General features: G+C 39.5%; 1 protein-coding gene across 1 annotated transcript; it reads right to left on the bottom strand.

Annotated features, from left to right (window-relative positions):
* Positions 1-562: 562 nt before the first annotated feature.
* Positions 563-16,320, bottom strand: LOC127442147 (G-protein coupled receptor 54-like). Its single transcript, XM_051699992.1, has 5 exons — positions 16,098-16,320; positions 14,264-14,388; positions 11,455-11,590; positions 9,591-9,829; positions 563-1,907 (listed from the first exon to the last, which is right to left on the bottom strand). Exons 1-5 carry the CDS (start codon positions 16,318-16,320, stop codon positions 1,533-1,535), a joined length of 1,098 nt encoding a protein of 365 aa, XP_051555952.1. The 3' UTR covers positions 563-1,532.
* Positions 16,321-23,604: the final 7,284 nt, after the last annotated feature.

The following is a 23,604-nucleotide window of genomic DNA, read 5'->3' as shown; positions in this document are numbered from 1 at the left end:
TTTCACAAATTATAATGGTAAGACATCTATTTCCAAATAAGACAAAAGTAATTAAGCAAGCTTTATGGCAGCACATGCAATATAGCAAACAAAATCAGAGTTAATTCCCTTTTGGATTCCTTCTCACTTAATATGATACATAAATCTACTCCTTAAATGTGTTGTATTGGCATTTTGAGCAAAAAAAAAAAAACATTATTACATCAATTAAAGGAATATTCCGTGTTCAAAACAAGTTAAGCTCAATCAACAGCATTTGTGGCATGTTGTTGATTACCAAAAAAATCTATTTAGACTTGCCCCTCCTTTTCTTTAAAAAAGCAAATATCGACTTTATGCCATAAATACTGTTGATTGAGTTTAACTTGTATTGAACTTGGAATATTCCTTTAATATATCAAAATAATGGGCATATTTATAGATATCCTATAGAAGGACGTTGTTCATTTAAAATTCAGCACACGGAAAATGTTATAATGCTTGGGAAAGATACAACCCTAAATCTTTAATGCATTCATAAATCTGACAATTATTGTAATATTAATGCAATGTTTCCCTTTGTCTTCAATACTACCACACATGTCTTCTAATCCTTGTTGACTATTCTATGAGAATCAATTGCAGGTGCAGCATAATATATTTTTTCTGTGCTGCAAACAGCATTCATGTCTCAAGAAGTAGTGCGCTTTGAGACAGTCTATACCTTTTAAGTACACCTCTGCAAGTCGAGCCATGTGGTGCACTGTTCAGAAAATGTAAATACAACTCTTGAGAGGAAGCTTGGAGTGGTTGTTTCTTGAGGAAGTGTGCACAGGGAGGTGTCGTGTATGTGTCTAACACAATGGATGAGTCAACAGTTGCTATGACTGATTTAGTCAACATCCTTTCAGGCAAGCTCCCACACATTGCTGCTGGCAGAACATCCACTTGGTTCCCCCTTTAATCTGAATTACTCGCAGTTCAATTTATGGCCTTTTAAATTGGCTTTAAATTGGCTTTCCATCCACGATTGCATTCCAGGCTCTCATTGGACCTGTGGTGCAGAAGGTAGTGCACTTGCTTATGACTTTTAAGAGCTGTTGGCTGGCTCACAGGGACCCAGGTTTGAATTCGGCCTGGGTGAAATATTGATTTTGTACCCCCTTTCTCCAATTTTCCTATCTGCTTCTACTGTCCTGTTAAGAAAGACTTAAAATGCCCTCCTAAAATGCAAGCTCTCCAAGCACACAGGACCACGAATACAAATTGGACCAAAAGGCCCTACAGTACATATCAAATAATACCACTTCTCTCCAGCTATAATCAGATCCAGAATAATTCATGAAAACTTTTGTATTCTGCAGATAAGAGCCAACTTCCCCTCTAAATGCTTGGTCGCACCATATTAGGAATAATTTTTTTCACAATTCAGTGAACAGTGAATATTACTCCTGTAATCTCGTCAATGCAGGGGAAGCCTGTGCTTTGATGATGAGACAGTGGGCATGAGTTGAGGTGCATAGAAAACTTTGCAGACTTTGTGCCCTCTGCATTCATTTCCTTTCAGTTTTGCTCTCCTCAGTCGCAACAAACTTGATTTCTGCATTGGCTGTGCGGGAGGTGACACTGCTGTCTCTCACTTTGTGTCTGAAGAGGAAGGGGAAGGTCTTCCTGAAAGACTTGCGGAAGCTGGCTCCCATAAAACCATAAACAATGGGGTTGATAGAGGAGTTGGCATAGGACATGCAGTTAGCCCATGTCTTGATCTTATATGTTGTATAGTTGGCCTTGAAGTTGGGATAGAATGACTGGAAGAGGACAAATATCTGAATGGGACCCCAGCAGATGGTGAAAAGTACAACAATGACCACTACCATTTTGGAAATCTTGCTCCTAATGGAGATAGTTCTTTCTGAGAGCAAGTGGACCTGAAAATAGACATAGTTTTCATAGGATTATAGCATGCAATTTGGTTGGATATGTGCTTTCATTAAAAGTACTATTCGAATGATATTTTTAAAAGGATAGCCTTTACTGTGGCCACGAAAAGTATTTGGATAATTTTGGACTCTTTAAGGGATAGTTCACCCAAAAATGAAGATTCTCTCATCATTTACTCACCTTTATGCCATCCCAGATGTGTATGACTTACTTTCTTCTGCTTAACAGAAACAAAGGTTTTTAGAAGAATATTTCAGCTCTGTAGGTCCTAACAATGCAAGTGAATGGGTATGGACTTAAATACTGATCTGTTTCTCACCCACACTTATATCGCTACTGAAGATATATATTTAACCACTGGAGTCTTAGGGATTGCTTTTATGCTGCCTTTATGTGCTATTTGAAGCTTAACATTTTTGATACCCATTCACTTGCATTGTGAGGACCTACAGAGCTGAAATATTCTTCTAAAAAACTATCCCTTTATGTCACACAAATGTCAGAATTTCATTGCATTTGATACCAAATATGCAAATAAATTATGCCAGACCATTTCAACTTTACTTTTTTGCAATTATATTTGCAAAAGGTGTTTTTAGTGGATGTATGACGTCAGTTCTCCTCTGAGGCTAGCAGAGTAACCACAGTTGTAGTTCATCACAATAACTATGGAACTATGGACATGTTTCACAAAGTTTGACAATTAGAAAGTGTTAAAATACTTCCTGTCTTAATTGTGAACAATATACAGTATCTATGGTTTTATCATTTGAAACCTAGCAAACTTTATTTGTGAATGTTTTGGGTGAGGTGTTTGCTTGTCTTTCTTCTTTCTTTAAAATACATGCCACTTGGTTTGATAATTTGTTACATTGTTCATTCTAAATTCATGGCTAAATTTACAGTGCTGTGCAAAAGTAGTCATCATAAATCTTACACTGAAATGTAGTTATTCTTGATTTCTGTGCTCTGAGACCACATTTATTTGGCATTAAAAAACTGTAATATGCTGTTTGCATAAGTATTCAATGCCTTTGTGGCAGAAGATTAAACCAGTGGTTCTCAGCTGGTTTTGCTTCGGGACCCAGATTTGACATTGAACATCAAGTGGTGACCCACCATAGCAAAAAAACAAAACCTGTATTTAATGTGTCCTGGGTCAGATTTTCTTTTATCTTGCATAGTTTTGTTTATGGTTTTCAAGTATAAGGGCATGTATCAAGTGACATTATTTTTGTTGTTGATGTAGATAACAAAAGATACAGGAAGTTTTCTTTCCCCCCTTTTCAAAATTGAAGAGCCTATTTATTTATATGAGCCCATTTTATTTCTTATCCAGTTTGTCCTAATTTCAAACAGAACATATATTACACAGGAGGACTTGTCCCCAAGTCTTGGAGGTCCAGACTTTAAAGCCCTTTATATACTTGCCCTTATATTTACAGTGCAATGCCATATAAGCACAGGTAAGACCATGGATTGCAGTGCAGATGAGAATTTGCATCAGCAGCCTTAAATTTCACTTGAGTGGCCGCCGAAAAATGTTCAGTGGGAGAACCATGGCATGTTCTTTCCCTGGTATCTGTGACCCAGTCCGAATAGACCCGCGACCCACCAGTTGAGAAACATTAGTTCAATAATAATAATAATAATAATACAAATCTTACTACAAAAGCATTACAACTGACTACACATGTACAATCTAGCCTACCTTTGAATAATTAAAATAAATATTGGATAAAAACCCCACAGTTAAAGGATCATTGTTCAGGTTGAGAATCTGAAGGACAGCTGTTAAATTAAATCCTAAAGACTAACTTGTCTTCAGTTTTACCTTTAAAGAAGTTCAAGTGAACATAAATTGACAAGGAAGATAGTGTAAAATGAATGCATGAATTAGAAAAGCATACAAAATAAATATCCAAGTGTTTGGATGCCACAATGGGCACTGTTGGTTCAAATATATGGAGGTAAATGTCATATCTAACCACCCAGGTACTGCCAAGGAAATGTGTTTTTCCAAAACTCACTAAGAAAGAAAGCGACTTGTGAACATCTCTGAGCACATCTTTTGGCCAACAACCAATACGATGACTCACCTGTAATGCGAGGATTTATTTATTTTTTATTTTATTTTTTCTGAGATGAGACCAAGATAAGAGCTTTTAGGCCAAAATTCAAAGCAAATCTCTGGCACGAATCTAACACTGCCAACGCCTGAAATAATCACTATAGCTACCTACAGTAAAGTGTGGTGTTGGTAGCAGCCGCACATCATGCTTTGGGGCTGCTTTTCATCATCAGGGACTGGGTTTATTTTCAAAATAGAATGAAGAAATGATTGTGCAAAATACAGGGAAGCACTGCAAATCTCAGTCTAATAAAGAATGTGTGGCACTGTTTGAAAAGTGGTTAATCTAAACAATGTGCAGCAAAAAAACATATACAATATACATATACATATAGGTCTAGTAAGACCTTTGATATTAGGGCAAAAATCATAGTCTTGATAATATTTGTTTTTATGTTTTCCAGTAAAAATATCTAAAAATCCTTAAAACAAGATCAATTTGATTTATCTTGTTTTAGAAACAACACTGCAAAAGATATTTAGGTTTTTCAGAGAATGTATTTTTAACATGTGTATTTTGTCTTACTGTACTTTTATAGTCAAAACAAGTGAAAAAATCATCTCGGTTACTGTCGTAACCTCTGTTCCCTGATGGAGGGAACGAAACGTTGTGTCGATGTAGTGACACTAGGGGTCCCTTCGGAGCCCCAAACACCTCAGATCTTTCAGAAAAGGCCAATGAGAATTGGAGAGTGGAATTTGCAAGCCACTCTCCCGAACATACAGGTATAAAAGGAGCTGGCTCGCAACCACTCATTCAGGTTTTGTGCTGAGGAGCCGAGACAGGGTCCCGGCCATTTCAGCGGGTAGTACAGCATTGTGGCAGGGGGGACACAACGTCTAATTCCCTCCATCAGGGAACGGAGGTTACGACAGTAACCGAGACGTTCCCCTTCTGTCACTCACTCAAAGTTGTGTCGATGTAGTGACACTAGGGGACCCTATACGAAACGTCACAACCAGCTGAACCATGTTACGTGGACTGCTGGTGCAGGTGCAAGCAAGCTGCTGCGTGCGTAGTAGCAGGTGCACCGGTCTGCATGTAGCCTTCCCCAACGCCCCAAAAAACATTGTATAGTATGAGTATCTAGTATGGGAGCTTTTCTCTCTATGTTTTCTCTCCACAGAGTATTCAGTTATTCGGCTGGGGCCATTTTAATGCTCAATATATGCGCCAGGGAAGGTGTTCATTTCTTATCCTATTCTTTCAGGGGGATAAGACCCCGTGGAGACCACATCCTGCCCGGAGGGGAGGTAACATGTGGCAAGCACGTCATGTGGGCTCAGAGCCACACATGGAAGAGGCACGGTGGTAGGTCCTGCCTGAAAGGGGAGGAGCTCTACAAACATGGTGACCAGGACAGAGAGGGCTCTGTCGAAGGGAGACGCAGGTCTGCCGACAAGGAGACCATACTGCGGAAAATACATCACAGGGGGTTACCGGAGTAACTGGCTCCTGTGGAGCACCTACCTCAATAAGGGCATATTAGCACACACACTGGTTCCGGCTGTGAATTCCTCCGCTGAATTCGTGAGCCACAGGGCTAGGAAGGAAGGACATCCAGGGTTCACGGGTTCGTGAACTCGCATGGGAAAAGAAGCGCACATCTTCGCCTCTTTGGAGGAGAAAGGCGCTATACGCAAGCGATACACCCGGCCAGCTGTCCGCATTCCTGAACGTACCTTTTCATACCTGACAGAAAACGGGACGAAACTGGCTCAACCTGGAGATTGCAAAATCTTGTGAAGGTATTGGGTGTCGCCCAGCCCACTGCCCTGCATATGTCTGCTAGAGAGGTGCCATGGCCAGTGCCCACGAGGATGCCAGACTCCTTGTGGAGTGTGCTTGTATTCCCGAAGGGGCGGGCATGCCCTGGGCCTGGTATGCCATAGCGATGGCATCCACGATCCAGTGGGCAAGCTTCTGTTTGGAGACAGTGTTCCCTTTCCGCTGTCCGGCAAAGCAGACAAAGAGTTGCTCAGAGCGTCTAAAGCTCTGCGTGTGATCCAAGTAGATGCACAAATTATGCACCGGACACAGCAACGACAGGGCTGGGTCTGCATCCTCCTGAGGCAGTGCTTGCAGGTTCACCACCTGATCCCTGAAGGGGGTTGTGGGAACCTTAGGCACATAGCCCGGCCGGGGTCTCAGGGTTACGTGAGAGTCACCTGGACCAAACTCCAGGCAGGTATCGCTGACAGAGAATGCTTGCAGGTCCCTGACCCTCTTGATGGAGGTGAGCACAATCAGGAGGGCCATCTTAAAGGAGAGGGCTTTCAACTCAACTGACTCTAGCGGCTCAAAGGGGGCTCCGTGAAGGCCCAGGAGGACCATGGAGAGATCCCATGAGGGGAACAGTCGTGGCCTAGGAGAATTCAGCTTCCGGGCACCTCTCAGGAACCTGATGATCAGGTCATGCTTCCCTAAGGACTTACCATCCAGTGTATCATGGTGTGCCGCTATGGCGGCCACATACACCTTCAAAATGGAGGGGGACAGCCATTCCTCCAGCCTCTCCTGCAGGAAGGAAAGCACTGACCTGACTGCACATCCCTGAGGGTCTTCAGCTCAGGAAGAACACCAATTCGTGAACCGACACCACTTCAGTGTATAAAGCTGCCTCGAGGAGGGAGCTCTGGCCTGAGTGATCGTGTCTACCACTGCTGGTGGTAGGCCACTTAGGTCTTCTGCGTCCTGTCCAAGAGCCAGACGTGGAGGTTCCAGAGGTCTGGGCGCGGGTGCCAGAAGGTCCTTCCTCAGGAGAATTCACCAGGGAGGGGCTGTCGCGAGGAGCATGAGGTCTGTGAACCAAGTCTGGGTGGGCCATTACAGGGCCACAAGGATGACCTGCTCCTCGTCCTCCCTGACCTTGCACAGCGTCTGTGCAAGTAGGCTCACTGGGGGAATGCATACTTGCGCAGTCCCCGGGGCCAGCTATGTGCCAGCGCGTCTGGGCCAAGGGGGGCCCCCATCTGAGAATACCAGAGCGGGCAGTGGGAGGTTTCTTGGGAGGCAAATAGGTCTACTTGTGCTTTGCCGAACCGACTCCAAATCAGCTGGATCACCTAGGGGTGGAGTCTCCACCCTCCTCTGAGCATCACCTGCCGTGACAGCGCGTCTGCTGTGGCATTGAGGTTGCCCGGGATGTGAGTGGCCCGCAGCGACCTCAGTCGCCACTGACTCCATAGGAGGAGACGGCGGGCGAGTTGCAACATGCGACGTGAGCGTAAGCCGCCTTGGTGATTTATATACGCTACTGTTGCTGTGTTGTCCGTCCAGACCAACACATGCTTGCCCCGGATCAATGGCAAAAGCCTAAAGGGACGATCATGTTTAACGTACCTGTGGGTGGGGCCTCGGCGGGAGGGAGCAGGGGATGCCATGTCGAGGAGCCTCGCTTCGTCTCAAACTCATGGCTGCACTGAGGGGACCCTCGAAGCACTTACCTTGCTCCATGTACCTGGCGTCGGGGGGGTTGGCGGCGGGGGAGGAGGGACTTTTTGACCGTCCTTGTAGTCTGTCACAACCACCTGGCCATGGGTGTGAGTGTGGTGCAACCAGACATGCGAAGGGGGGGGTCTTCGTGGCGTCTAAGTCGCAGGTGCTCAGTGCCCAGTTGCTGTGATAACGGCAGTTGTAAACACTGGCTATGTGACCCAGGGAGTGAGGAAAATGCTCTTTTATTGAGAATGTGGGTACCGCAGCCCGTTTGGGGTGTGGCAAGCATAAAAGAAAAGGAAACCAAGGATTTACCTCCAGGCCCTCCACAGGGGGATGGAGTGGTCTGGATACCAGCTCTGGGTTTGCAGCAGACATCTCGCTCCCTGGGTCGTCCATCTCAGGGGCGCTTAAGGGGCGACCCGAACCCAGGAACCAATCATCTAGCTGCGAGGGCTCAGGGGAGGGTGGAAGGTGGAAGGTTCCACTCCAACCCGACACACGCGGCAGCCCGGGCAAGCATGGTGGTCATCTCGCCATCAGCCTCAGACTGGGCGGGCTGACCCGAAGGTGGTAGCCCAGTTGAGTCCTCGCCATCTGACATTGCCAGTACGCTTTCCGATGCAGCGATCGAGCACTCATCCCACACCGGAGCTCTGAAAGGGACACTAATCTGGCCCTGGGGTGAGCTGGTCTCCTCTCGGAACTCACCGGGGGCAAATGAGCATGCTGGTGAATGGGAGGTCCACGGGGATTTACCCGGCGGAGCCATGCCCATTGAAGCCCCCAAATTGCCTCCAACTCCAGCCAGGCCGGCCTCATACCCGGAGGTAGAAGGCACGGGGCGGGGGGCGGCTAGAGTGGCTTTCCCCCGGAAGAAGGAAAGCCGCGACCGCAATGTTGCTATGGTCATATTCTCGCAATGAGAACATGAACCATCCACGAACGCTGCCTCAGTGTGATTACGACCCAGACACGTGAGGCAGCACCCGTGGCCGTCGGAAGTAGAGAGATAGCGACCGCATCTAGGAATCACACAAAGGCGGAAAGACATCTTGAAAAAGACACGTCTTTAAAAAGACGTTCACGTCAATGTGTTTGCTCTAATAGAGAAAATATACTCTTTGCAGGAATATAAACTCTCTTAGCGCTGTTGAAGCGCCCAGGGCCGTAATCTGCACAGATCTGTGCGAAGGAGAGAAAAGCCGCTGGAATGCGCCGTATATCCAACAGCAAATGCTTCTTGGGAGGTGAATGGACCGGTAGTGGAAGACTACTTGCTGACACACAACCGCTCGGCTCTGAAGAAAAAATCTGAATGAGTGGTTATGAACCAGCTCCTTTTATACCCGTATGTCCGGGGAAGTGGCATGCAAATTCCGCTCGCCAATTCTCATTGGCCTTTTTTCAAAGATCTGAGGTGTTTGGGGCTCCCAAGGGTGACCCCTAGTGTCACTACATCGACACAACGTCGAGTGAGTGATAGAAGTGGAACTACCAGTACTGAAGTAGTAATCCAAAGTATTTAGAATACATTACTGACCTTGAGTAATCTAACAAAATATGTTACAAATTATATTTTACAGCATGTATTCTGTAATCTGTAGTGGAATGCCAATTTTTCCTGCTTCCAACACATGAAATTCAAGAACTGACTGTTCACTTGCTGCCTAATATATTCCACCCCTTGACAGGTGCCATTGTAACGAGATAATCGATGTTATTCACTTCACCTGTCAGTGGTTTTAATGTTGTGGCTGATCAATATACAGTATATATATATATATATACTGTATGTGTATACAGTATATACAGTAAATACATATATACCTGTTTAAATAAAGGTTACAGTCCAACTACTTTATTTCTTAACTGTTGCTATGGAGAAATAAGCCAACATATTACAGTACATGACCTCTCAAGAGCATAGACATCTAAATTATAGATCAAAGCACATACAGCCTTTCATACCTTCAGTGGCATGTCATTGCTTATAGCTTTCAGTTTTAAAGTGCTCCCACCTAAATTTACTGTACATGGTGTAACAGGCATAAATAATTGGTCCTGCAGTGTAAAAAAAAAAAAACCTGATTATCATACCTGATGGTTGTTATCCACTGGTTCCACAGAGGCCTGTCCCACTCTCTTCAACATGAAGGAATAACAAAAGGAGATGGTAAGGACAGGTAGTAGATACACAGCTAGGAACTGATAAAGGATGAAAGCCTTCTCGTGGTTCTTTGATGGGAACCTCTCCATGCAGTATTTTCTTGGTCCATACCAATAGCCATCTTCAAGTCGCTGGTACAGGAAGATTGGTATGGAAAGAATGAAGGAACCTAATTGAAAAAAAGAAAGGCATTCATTAAGTGCTCATTTGTTTTTGTTTGTTTTTTAAACTTAAAGGAATTCTCTGGGTTAAATTACACTTAAGCTCTGCCACAGCAGTTACCACAGTAATGCACTTATATAATGGAAGCCCAAGGTTCATGTTGACCAGAGTGTTTTAAAAAAAAAAAAAGTGCATTAAAAAGTTCATAATTTTTTTAAAGCATTTATATTAATTCTTAATTTTAAAAAAGGGTTGATTTTTGAGCTGTAAAATGTGAATCATCCTGTAGAAGTGGGACACATTTTCTAGATGGTTCAAATTCTGGCTCAACCAATGGGCTGAGTTTGCGGCAGGATTATCTGTTTGTCAAACCAATGGATGACTGGGACAGTGTTCTGGAAACCTGTTTGAAAATATTTCTGCAAATCTGTTTGGTGATGCTAATGGTGCAGAAATTTTGCACTTCAGCTTTAAAAAAAAATGTTCCACAGATCTGTATAGACTTGCCCCATAGACTTCTATTTGCTTTACTGTAAACAGGTTTTCCCATGGTTTTATAAACTAAGTGATGAGTTAAAAATATATTTTCTGTGGTTAACATCTGTGACTAGCTGTCAACCACAGAAAATGATTTTTATATTCTGGCCTTAAGGAATATTCCGGGTTTAACACAAATTGAGCTCAATAGACAGTATTTTTGGCATAGTGTTGATTACCACAAAAAATAATTTCAACTCATCCCTTCTTTTCTTTAAAAAAATCAAGGTAACAGTGAGGCACTTAAAGTGGAAGTGAATGGGGCCAATATTTTGAGGGTTTAAGGCAGAAATGTGAAGCTTATAATTTTATAAAATCACTTACATTAATTATTCTGTTAAAACTTGTACTGTATATGTATTGAGCTATAAAGTAATTTAAATCGCCATTTACTGAGCATACAGGGTTTACGGCGTTATATTGTCATGGCAACAGAATTGTAAAATTAAAAATAACTTCACACAGAAAAAGTGAGCAAGGGATTTTATCACACTTAAATCATGTTAACACACATTTTTGTGTCCTGTGGCTATACTTGTGAAACTGTGAGTATTCATACATTTATGGATGGCCCTATTCACTTCCATTCCAAGTGCCTCACTGTAACCCAGATTTTTGAGAAAAAATTGTCGACATTATGTTACACATGCTATTTATTGAGCTTAACATGTATTTGACTCCTTTAATATAACTTAATAAATAAAATACAGCCTGTATTTGTTATGAAAAGCATAAATTAGGGAGTGTGTCAGACAATGGCGTAACCAAGAGTGGGCTGGGGTGGGCCTGTGCCCATCCAAATTAGACCCAGGCCCACCCAGAATATTAGAGATTATTCTTTGACTTTAAATATATATTTATAAAATAGTTTTAAAAATGCATACATTCTGATTTCTGAAATTGTGAACAAACTGTTTGAATGCACAGCTTCTCTGTTGTCAAGGAAAATTTGCAAAAAAAAATAAATACAATATTTGGGCGAAAACTTGGTCCATCCATTTTTATTGAGGCCCACCCAAAAGTAATTTCCTGGCTACGCCCTTCGTGTCAGCCCTTATTTAAAAATGTATAGTTCTACTCTATTAAGTGACTTACCGATCCAGATGCAAATGCTGACAATCATTGCAACACGAGGGGTCCGATGGTGAAGGGATTTCAGAGGGTACACAGTCACATAGCAACGGTCTCCACTCATCGCCGTGAGAGTAATGCATGTCGCCTGTACAGTCACCTACACATTGCCATGACAAGTTGTAATAATAGTATGAATAGTATGATTGTAAGAAATTATACATGTTGGCTCGTATAATAACATATGGCTTTTACTCTCACAGAGAAAAATAAACAAACCAATGAACAATGTTTCTTATGATGTGTTACATTCATACTCTTGTGAGTGAAAAGGTGGATATGATGTCATTGAGGAACGTTCCCTTGGGAGCTTAAGAGAGGGGCCACATAATGTTTCTACAGCTTAAAAAAACAGTAAGAAATGCTTTGACAGATGAAACATACAGTAAATCCAATAAATACATGATTACATGCCTTGTGAATGTTTTTTTATGTGGTTAGGGTATATTTACAAGAAATGCTAACAAATATAGCCTTTAACATTGTATAGAAAGCTACAAATAATATATTGTCTGCCTTATTCTAAGAACTGAATCCACATACGATCAGAAAAGGATGTTGTTTTTGCACACTCTGCAGGGTTTCGAAGTTTGGAGCCTTGTGTAAATTGTCATGTGAACATTTACCACAAGTACCAACAAAACACACATAACTGGATTTAAGGAAACCTAGCACATCAAAGACACCTCATAATGCTTGTAATACATGCCTCTCATTGCGTGTTGAATTAATTCTAGACAGGCAAAAAAATTACTCAGTTCACTTGGTGTCTGTCTGGTGAATTAATTAAACTGAAGTACCTGAATGCTCATCTTAAATTAAAGAATCAGGTAGGAGAAGAAGCTTTTGAGAATAAAGCCATTGTACTGAATGTTTCTCATGCAAGCTTAGCTATCCCTTAGCTATTTGATGCAACAGGTGTGAACAAAGACTTGTTCCATCATCCTTTGTGGAGGGTTTCTAATGATTAAACTGAAAGGGTGTGCTTAGGCCATCCTTTGAGGGGGTGTTTGCAGGCCTGTGCGTACGGCTCGATAAGCAGCACATCAGCTTTTGGACCAAACCAGAACAAAGAGGACGGGATTAGGAAAGACCAAAACCACAGTTGAATTTATGTAATTTTTCCTCCCACAATGATTACAAATGAAAGCTGTTGTTTGGTGTTGGTGAACGCTGTTCATTTGTACTGCTAAATGAAACACAACAAAGAATGAAGATTTGTAAAGGAGATATTTTCATGTCCACAAAGTATAATTTTAATGACATCTAGCATTGTAATGTTGATAAGCACATCTGCAATAGGAATAAAGAAACTAATTAGACTTCATATGCTTCATACCAGCTTTTATAATCATACTAAAAATGCATCCTACTTTTTATTTTTGGCCAAGCCAGCCTTTTATGAGGCAGTGAACAAAGACTGACTCATTTCTTCTGTTGTCTACAAAAAATGAGGGTTGAATCATAAATCCTGAATTGCCACAAAAAATGTTCTTCTATCATGTAAACCCAAATGGGGCTAGTTGTTACAGTTTTTACTTAAATGGATATTTCTGAGTTATTTTTGAAAATCTAATTCTACTTAGAATATTTAGATAACTTTAAATCTTGGCTACAAAAAGCTATTGAACATTTCCACTGTTATTATTGCCCCCGAAAAAGACATTGTTCATCAAAGACAAAGTGAACTTTTGTGACAACATACCATAATAGCGGGGCATGTTGTCACACTGGAACCTGCCATTAAACAGCCTATTGGATTTTCAGCAAAAATGAAACAATAACACACAAAATGATTCATGAAACAGCAAAAATATAAAAGGTAACCAACAAAAATGTGTCAACTTGTCCAAATGACTTAAACTAGGTGTTTGAAACCAACATACAAAACCACTGCAAGAAAAAATACATTTGTGTAAATGGACTTTTTACTCAAAACCTTGACTCATTTCTAAGATAGTCTTTGTGACAATTTCCCTGTGTGACAACTAGCCCTGGCCACCTTTATTCCTTGGAATGGGCAGATAATTTTCTATTAAATGCCGTCTTTCTGTTCTGATGTAAATTCTGTATGGGTGTTTTTAAATGGAGATATTTATTCACAGTGGATTACCTGTTGATGTATTGCTGCAGTGAGGCCGCTCACTGTATTAATTTTCACCTAAGAACAGGGACTATTGTACAGGTATTAATCAGTGTACAAATCCATTTATTGCTACTGAGTGACACCGCTAGGTACCATATTCAAGTCCAGAATTCTAACAGCTTTTATCATTGGGACTTTTTATTCCTCTTACTTCTGTTTCAGTACAACCATTGTCCTCAGAAGGCATTTTGAAATGATGCAGCAGTGACATATTTGCACACCACACTAAACATGAAATATAATATTCATGCAAAGTGCACTAGTTATTTTGGGTAACACTTTACAATAAGGTTCGTTAGTTAACATTAGTTAACTACATTATTTAACATGGACCAACAATGAACAATACTTTTACAGCATTTATTAATGTTGGTTAATGTTAATTTCAACATACAGGCCTATAAGAATTTTTTTTAATTAAAAGTTGTATACATTAAAATTATTCATTATGAACTAACATGACCTAACAATGAACAATTTCATTTTTTATAAATGAACATTAACTAAGAATAATAAATGCTGTAAAAATATATTGTTCAACGCATTAACTAATGTTAACAAATGGAACCTTATTGTAAAGTGTTACCTTATTTTGTGTACTGTTATTTACTCCAGTGCTTTTCTTACCTGTTGGAGAAAAGCAACAAATTTGCACATAAAGTCTCCAAATATCCAACCGGGCAGAGGGTACAATGTAGCAGTGAACGGCACACAGCACAGCAGGAAAATGATGTCAGTTGCAGCCAAGTTAGCTGAGGAAAAAATATACAGTATGTGTTATGAATCCAAGGTATGTAAAAAGATCTGCATGTTATATATTGAATGTGCAATATGAGGACATATTGAGCACCATTTCTATTACTGTTACTGTATGTCCTGTGTTGGTGAGGTAGGCTTCAGGGATTCTGTCAGTGCTTGAAATGTTGTGAAGATACAACAATGTTTTAAGGATAATTGAGATGGTTGATGGTTGGTGGTTGAAACTGTATGAAAAGGTGTAGTGGTGCGAAAGAGTGGATTCATTTGTGAAATATAATGAAATACAAGCTTGGAGAGAAACATTCAGTCTTGCTGGATGTTAATCAGTCCTCATTTTCGGATGAATGAAAATCACTTGTGATTGCAAACAGTCTGAAAAGTATAAATGCATTTGGTAATACTTTACAATAAGGTTCCATTTGTTAACAAACTGTTAACTATATTTGTTTACATAAAAAACAATGATCAAGACATTTACAGCATTTGTTAATCTTGGTTAATGTTATTTTCTATATTTACTAACACATTTTAAGACAATTTACAACTCAAAGTTGTATATGTTAATATTAATTAATGCAATATGAACTACTATGAACTAACAATGAACAATTGTGTTTTTATCATCAACATTAACCAAGATTACTGAAAAAAAAAAAAAAAAAATGTTAATTGTTAGTTCATGATACCTAATGCATTTACTAATGTTAACAAATGGAACCTTATTGTAAAGTGTTACCATGGATTTTTAACTACAAATACAGGACATTATACAGATAAAGATACTTTTGTGTGTGTGTGTGTGTGTGTGTGTGTGGGCAGGTTTAAGTGGTTTATGAAGACTTTTTTTTAGGTTACAAACTGGTAATTACAAGGGTATTATGCTATAAATGTGGTTTATAAGGACATTTCTAGTGTCCCCATAATTCAAATTGCTTAAAAAACATACTAAATGATGTTTTATTGAAAATGTAAAAATGCAGAAAGTTTTTTGTGAGGGTTAGGTTTAGGGGTAGGGTTAGGGGATATAATCTGTAGTTTGTACAGTATAAAAATCATTATGTCTATGGAGAGTCCTCATAATGATAGCTGCACCAACACGTGTGTGTGTGTGTGTGTGTGTGTGTGTGTGTGTGTGTGTGTGTGTGTGTGTGTGTGTTTGTGTGTGCGTGTGTTCTTTTTTGATTAGTAATCAGAATGAAAATCAGAATTCAGTTTTTACCGGTCAAATGTGCTCATGAGGAATTCAACTAAGTACTGTAGTCATTCAAGTTATGGTCTGAGAAATGTTAAGACAATGCCTAACCTTACAATCTTGCTCAAGTGGTCCTTGTTAGATTAGATTGGATTAAATGTATTAATTGTCACTGTGCAGACAAAGCCAATACAAATACAAGTACAAATATGAAGCCAATGAAATACACTTAGCATCTAACCAGAAGTGCAAATAGTAATAAAGTTATATACATTTTATAAAGTGCAAAATCCCTCCAAAATGTGCCGAAATCCTCAAAGGAATAAACCACTCCAACTTGAATAATACTAATTCACTGTCAATAGCTGCTTAGCAATTCCTGCCATCGCAGTGCAGAATTTGATTATTTTCACAGTACTCTACTCTGAGCATATTAAATATCCATACTAGTTGCTAAAATATAATTTGGAAAACATGCTGAGCATTACAAGTGTAGACACTGAAACTCACCAATGTAAAAGTTAGTGGCAGTCCTCATCTGTCTGTGTTTGGAGATAACATAGATGACCAGAGAGTTCCCGATCAGTCCCACCAACATGATGAGGGAGAAGAAAAGGGGCACGAGCCAAGCGTCTGTCAGGAAAGGGTGCTCCCCTTCCTCTGTGTCCTCCGTAGAGGAGTTTCCAATGGAACCATTTAATGCCTCAGTTGAGTTCCAGTCACTTGCAAACATGATTTTATACTCACCAATAAAAGAACTTAAAATAAGAGGAAAAAAGCAAATTTTCTTCTCTCAGGCAGTGACGAAACAAAAGATAAAATCCTCATTCCAACAAATCCAAAACATTTTAAAGAAAACAAGGCTGAAATTGGTGTATTTTCATAAATCTCTTGTTAGTCACTGAGGTAGTTTTGTAGATACTGTAGGGTAGGGATTTGAGGGAGACGATCGCAGCAAATTTTCTGACTTCTCTTCAGCTCTTTGAAAAAGGAGCCCAGTGAGCTGTATCCACTCAAAGACAGAGTGGATTCAATCCCATTGGCTTTATACACACATCCTGCACACACGTGGGCAACAGAATGATTGTAGAATGAAGAACTGATGTCAGGTCGCCTAGCAACAAAATTTTAGATCTCCGTCTCTCATCATACCGCTGCTCTGTGTATAGAGAGCGCAAACTATAAATGTAGTATTTACTCTGCAACATACACATAGCCTAAAGTAACGCAGACAAAACCCAGTGCAGTCTTCTTTGGTAGCAGATCAATGTCATATAATTAGTTCTGCTATCACAACATATAATTCACACCTAGAAATTATCGGCCACAGCACAGAAACACAATTACTGCTTGTTGGCAATGTACACTCAACATCATTACAAGTAGCTTCTCCTGGTTGAGTTCATGTTTTTTTTTTTTTTTTTTTTTCTTACAAAATGCTATATGTTCCCTCTTGGTGCAATTTGAAATAAATTCAGACTATGAATGAGCAATTCAATCAGACGTATGGTCTGGTAGAATGAGCCCACAATCATGGCTGAATCACACCCTGACTGTTCAGATAAGAGCACAATGGTCTCTCTGATCTTTGATGAAGACAGCGTGAACGAACACTCCCACATTCTCTATTCAATAAAATTCAGCACTACAATTTGCCTGCTCTTCATTGCATTCCTTGACCCCCACACAATAAAGTTTATAATTATACATATTTGTTGCATAAAAGAGATCAGTTAATAAACAGTATGTGCTGAAAATATTTTATACTGAGCATTGTCCATATAAAATGTTTCATATGTTATATAATATTGATGATGGCAGCCCAGAGGAAATTTTTATTGCACAGCAGTTGCTCTTTCATAGCTCAGGAGTCTTAATGGAGTTCTCAGTTATGCTTCAATTAGTCCCAGCCTCAGTCTGTGACTGACTGCTTTACATGCCAGTTAGATGGCTACTCCTGTCTAAGTAGGCAGTTCTTGGCCAATTCAAAGGATTACATTTTTTTTTTTGTTTGTTTTTTTTTTTGCCATTCCAGATGTGGACAATCCAAGTTGAATGGTGACCAAAATTTTGAAGCTCCAAAAAGCACATTAAGGCAGCACAAAAGTAATACATCTGACTCCACTGGTTTAATCCATGTCTTCTGAAGTGATCTAATTGGTTTTGAGTGAGAACAGACCTAAATGTAACTACTTTTTCACTGTACATCTTGCCATTGCAGTCTCAAGGCACAATCATGAGTTCAGGCTCAATTACACTTCCTAGTGCTTGACGCATACGCACACAACTAGATGGCGCTAGGAAGTGTAGTCAAGCTTGAAATCATGATCGCCAAGGAGACTGCTGACACAAAGATTTATTTATATCTCTTATATTTCCTTAGGAGACATGAAAATAGAAGTGAATAAGTGAATTGTTGACACAGTAAGAGTATAGAGCAATTCAGTTAACATGGATAGAATTTGTTGTGAAATGTTTGGGTTCATACTGAAATCTCAGATTTTTGGTTGCAGACTTTGGTATTTTTCAAATCTGAGCTGACTTGTATGAGATCTCTTCTAAAACTCTTAAGGACATATACGAGAGTCTTTTTGTCTGGAAAAAATTGGAGACGCAGAAGACTTCCAGGAGACAAACAATTTGTTCTCCATTTAATCTCATTGCTGTCTTGGAAAAAAAAAAAAAAAAAATTTAAGAGATCTCATTCATGATTTTTCTTAAAACAGTATGTAAGTGCAAGGTAGTACATATTATCTGAATAACTAAATTCAAAATCTTATCTGAACACATTAAATAATTAATTTCTATCCCTATTCAATACAATTCAGCACTTAAGTTTGCTGCTTGTCATTGGATGCTTTGAACCACATGCAATTTTTGCATTTTTATAATCATTAAAAGTTGAGAAGTTTTTTTTCAGAATGTGCTGAAAATATTTCATGTTTGTTTGGAAGAGTTCATTGTGCATTTTGCATATACAATTTTTCATATTAGATCATAAATGTGATATGTCCATAGTGACCCTGCTTAACAGTAGGCTACATTGTACTGTATCTGAAACTATTAAAACAAAAACATGCCTGAACACAATAAATGTTTCCACCTTAAAGGAAATTAATAATGTATGTAATCATTCATTCAGTGCCTAGATCACTTACACTGAAAATGGTAGCATGGTACACCTTACAGCACTAAAGGCATTGTTGAACAGTCATGGTTATAAAAAAATAAAACAAAATAAAAAAATTTGTATGCCTGCGAAGTGGTTTTGAAGGTCACAAGAAAACAACTAAACCCAAATTTGTATTCCGATACCGGCATTCTCAAGAGTCTCCGGGGATTTGGGCCTGCTACAGCTCGACATCACTATGCACTGAAGGGCTCAGCTTCAAAACTGTCCTGTTTATGGGCCATGTTCACAAAGCTCCAGAGGCCAGCCTTCCATAGGAGTTGGACATCATATATGTTTTACTGCAGGAATAGATATTATTTTATAAGCACTTTGCCATGGAAATAATTGGCAACGGTTCAGTTGCATTGGTGCATCCTGTCATGAAATATGTATGCCCTACAGCAGACAATACTATAAAAAATAGCAAAGACGGCACCACTGGCACGAAGAGCTAAACAAATAGCAGAAACTATGGCTGCATATGTGCCCAAAGCACTCTAATTAAGTATTATATATTTTTTTATTAGTATTTTTAATATTTAAAAGGTTAAAATGTTTAACCTTTGTTGGAAAGAACATTGCTTTGACCTTTTCTCAGTCAACAGTTGCATGCTGGCTGCAGAGCATAATTTAGTGTGTGCCAGGGGATATAACAACTGTGGAAATATCAAATCTCTGAGCTCTGCTTTGTGCCATTGCACAAACACTGTATTGCATTTCTCCATCATGCCATTTGCTTGGCAAGGCACAGATGTTTGCAGGTTGTCACTTAGCTAAGACTTTACATGAGCTTCATTTGCTTGTTTTGCATTCAATTTGTTATTCAAAGAAGACTGCAGTCATGGTTCATGAGACAAACAATTAGGAAAACTGAGTGAAAAACTAATTGATTCTCCACAACATTTTCATTTTCTGACAATCTTATGTGTAAGCACTGATAGGATGACGAATTGCATGGTGGTAACTGAACTGAACAAACCAAGTTCCTTAACATGCAACTCTTGCTTAGGCTGACACAGATCATTTTGTTTCGAGCAATTTCACAGGCAATTTCAATTTAATTTATCTTTGGCATTATAGAAGACAAATCACAGGGAAGTTGACTGTATTTACAAACTCTTCATATTTAGGATAGAGCAATGTTTCTTATAAATTATTTATGCAAGTTTTAATTTCCTTGACATATTTCTCAAGAGGACTTATAATAATTTAAAATAAGTTAATAGGCTATTAAAGCAATATTACACTCATAATCATGCTGTATGTCTTTTTTTTTTTTTTTTACATTTTTATTGATTCATAAATTAACACACACACACAAAAAAAACAACAACAACATATTATATATATATATATATATATATATATATATATATATATATATATTGAATCAGTCATTTTAAACATTAAACCCCTACTTATCCTCCAAATCCATGACCTCCCCAGCTCCCAAAATACAGAGTCTGGGGCAGAACAAGACCTGAGTGCCCAACACATCACACACAAAACTTTGCACCTTCAGCCAAAATTCTTGGATCTTACGACACCCCAAAAAAACATGGGTGGTGTCTCCATCTTCAGAATGGCATCGCCAGCAGATGGGTGTGTCCTTAAGACCAAGCCTATACAATCTAGAGGGGGTCCAATAAAATCTATGTAAAATATTAAATTGCATTAGGCGATCCCTTGCATCTCTAGATGCAGACTTGATGTTTTTTTTTTTTATTCCTAGCCCACACTCCCTCCTCCAATAACAAATTTAAATCTTCCTCCTATAATCTTTTGAGAGAATTTAAAGCTCCGTCCCCCAGACTCTGAATTAGCAGGGAGTAATACACTGATGCCTCATGACCCTTCCCAAAAGCAGCAATCACCACTCCCAGAGTATCTGCTGCTCTAGGGTGGTGCGTGCTACTCCCAAAAACAGTGCAGAGCAGGTGGCGCAGCTGTAAATACTTATAAAATTGAGATCTGGGAATCCCAAAATGTTGAATCAAATTTTCAAAAGATCTCAATACTCCACTCTCATATAGGTCAACAAGTGTATTAACTCCCCTCACAATCCAATCTGACCAACAGAAAGGGGACTTATTAATACATAGTTTAGGGTTCAGCCATATGCTCGAGGCTACGTTTAAATAAATATCCGAGTTAAACACTCTGGATACCTTTGTCCATATCGAATGTAAATGTGAGATAACGGGGTGTGACTTAACTTCTCCAATTAGTTAGATAGAAGGGCTTTGCAGTGGCAAGATAGGGTCAAGAACTTCCTTTTCAATACAAAACCAGGGAGGGGCTCTCTCAGGTGGAAGTGACCAATGAGCCAAATGTCTCACCTACCCACATCGCTCGAAAACCTTTTTATTAAAGGATCAAAATTAAATCTAACTAAATCACATAAATTTGCTGGGAATAAAATGCCCAAATACTTAATGCCCTGTTTGGGCCATTAAAAGGCACTCAGTTGAAAAGCCGTTACTGGGCAGTACGCAGTCAGAGCTAAAGCTTCAGATTAGACCAATTAACTCTGTATCCCGAAAATGTTGCAAAATAATTTATAATTCTGTGGAGGCAAGGCATAGATCTAGTGGGGTCGGAAACGAATAACAAAATATCATCTGCGTAAAGCAGAAGCTTATGCGCCACACCTCCTGCCGTTACCCCTGGAAAATCATCCTCCTTTCTTATCACGGCTGCTAAAGGTTCCAGGGCAAGACAGAACAATAATGGGGAAAGAGGGCAACCCTGCCGAGTGCCCCTATTCAGAGTAAAATAATCTGAAATTAATCCATTTGTTTGTACCGCCGCTACAGGGTGTCAATAAAGTAACTTAATCCATCCAATAAAAGTATTTTCGAATCCATATATTTCCAAAATCTTAAAAAGATAATCCCATTCTACCATATCAAACGCCTTTTCGGCTTCAAGTGAGATGGCAGCGACTGGAGTCTGATCATTCGCCACGACCACATTATATTAATGAAACGCCTAATGTTGTCAGAAGAGCTGCGGCCCCTAATAAACCCCACCTGATCTATATGTATAAGAGATGTCATAACTTTACTTAATTGGTTAGCCAGAATTTTTGCCAAAATTTTTACATCTAGCTGGATCAGGGAAATTGGATGGTAACTCTTACACTCACTTGGATCTTTGTCCTTTTTAAGAATAAGACTGATCCGAGCTTGTGTCATGGTTGGCAGAAGATTTCCATTCTTTAATGATTCCGTATAAACTTCTAACAAAAGTGGAGCCAGTTCTGTAGCATAAGATCTAAAAAATTCAGCGGCAAAGCCATCTGGTCCCAGAGCCTTGCCTATAGGCAGGGCCTTAATTACCTCGTCAAGCTCCTCCAAGTTTATCTCAGAATCAAGAGAATTTTTTTGCTCAGTCATCAGTTTAGGGAGATCTAATGGTTCCACAAAATTTCAAATATCTTCATCAGTAGACAAAGACGTGGAACTATAAAGATCAAGATAGAATTCTTTAAAAGCATTATTAATATCAACGGCCGAGGTAAATATTTCACCACCAGCAGATTTCACTGAGGGAATGGTAGAAAAAGACTCTCTCTGCTTTATATATCTAGCCAAAAGCTTCCCTGCTTTGTCCCCCAACTCAAAGTATGACTGTCTTGCCTTGAATAACCAAAACTCCACTTTCCGTGACAAAATAGTATTATATCTGTATTTCAAACGGGTCAATTCTCTGAGGCCATCAGACGACATTTGGAACTTCAGCTCTACCTCTGCACTTTTAATATTCCCTTCCAACTCCACGAGTTCTCGTGCTTTGGATTTGAGGCATACTGTATGATCCGACCCCTAAGAACTGCCTTAAGTGCCTCCCAAGCCATGCCCACAGAGGATATTGAGGACCAGTTGGTCTCCATATAAACATTGATTTCAGTCTTTAACATTTTTTGGAAATCAGGATTTTGCAAAAGGGATACATTAAGGCTCCAACTATATGATTTATTTTTCTCCGTATGTGGCAACACCTCTAAACTCACCAGGGCGTGATCTGAGACCAAGATATTTCCAATTGAGCAGTCAACAACAGATGAAATGAGGGACTTGGATATTTAAAAAAAAAAAAATCTATTCAAGAATAAATCTTATGGACTGATGAAAAAAAAATATAGTCCCTACCAAATGGGTTCAAAAGTCTGCAAATATCCGCAAGACCAAGATTTTTACATATCCTGTAAAGCGTCAGTGTTGCTCTAGGGGACTTACACACTTTTGCTTCACTATGATCAAGGACTGAATCCATCAATAAATTAAAGTCTCCTCTCAATATTATATCATGAGGGGTGCCAGCGGCTTGCAACATCCGTTCAAGATCTATAAAAAAGCCTTGATCATCAGCGTTAGGTGCATAAATATTAGCCAAATTCAACTTTTGCCCCTGAATTTCTTCTAAAACAAAAACAATAATTTATCTTTAATCTGTTTGAAACGTTTGAATTGTAGATGCTTACTTATCAGTGTAATGACTCCCCTGCTCTTACTTGAGCCAGCACTAAAGAAAACATGTCCACCCCATATCTTCCCAAAGTTTTCCGCTTCCTGCAGGGAAAGGTGTGTTTCTTGAAGAAACACTATATCATATTTTTTAATATTCACTTAAGAAAATAAATAACCTTCCTTCTTTTTATGGGGTGCCCCAACCCATTCATATTCCATGTGGAGAGAGATAATCCACTTATATTAATAATTTACATATTGATATAATAGAAAATATACATTGTGTGTCAAAAACAAGATTATAAAGACCACATTCCCCATTAGAGCAACAATAAAACCCCGAACTTCCCCCCGAACAAAACAAACAGAAAAA

This window comes from Myxocyprinus asiaticus, chromosome 6, assembly GCF_019703515.2.
Source record: "Myxocyprinus asiaticus isolate MX2 ecotype Aquarium Trade chromosome 6, UBuf_Myxa_2, whole genome shotgun sequence".
Lineage (NCBI taxonomy): Eukaryota > Metazoa > Chordata > Actinopteri > Cypriniformes > Catostomidae > Myxocyprinus > Myxocyprinus asiaticus.
The sequence above is the reverse complement of the archived record's forward strand: the minus strand, read 5'-3'. Positions and strand labels throughout refer to the sequence as shown.

Bases quoted from the DNA above. Each gene is read 5' to 3' on its own strand.
- LOC127442147 (XM_051699992.1), bottom strand. From the start codon at position 16,320: ATGTTTGCAAGTGACTGGAACTCAACTGAGGCATTAAATGGTTCCATT. The intron at 11,591-14,263 runs GTAAGAAAAGCA...GGCAATGTGTAG, and splicing joins TTGTTGCTTTTCTCCAACAG to GTGACTGTACAGGCGACATG. The intron at 9,830-11,454 runs GTAAGTCACTTA...TTTTTCAATTAG, and splicing joins CAGCATTTGCATCTGGATCG to GTTCCTTCATTCTTTCCATA.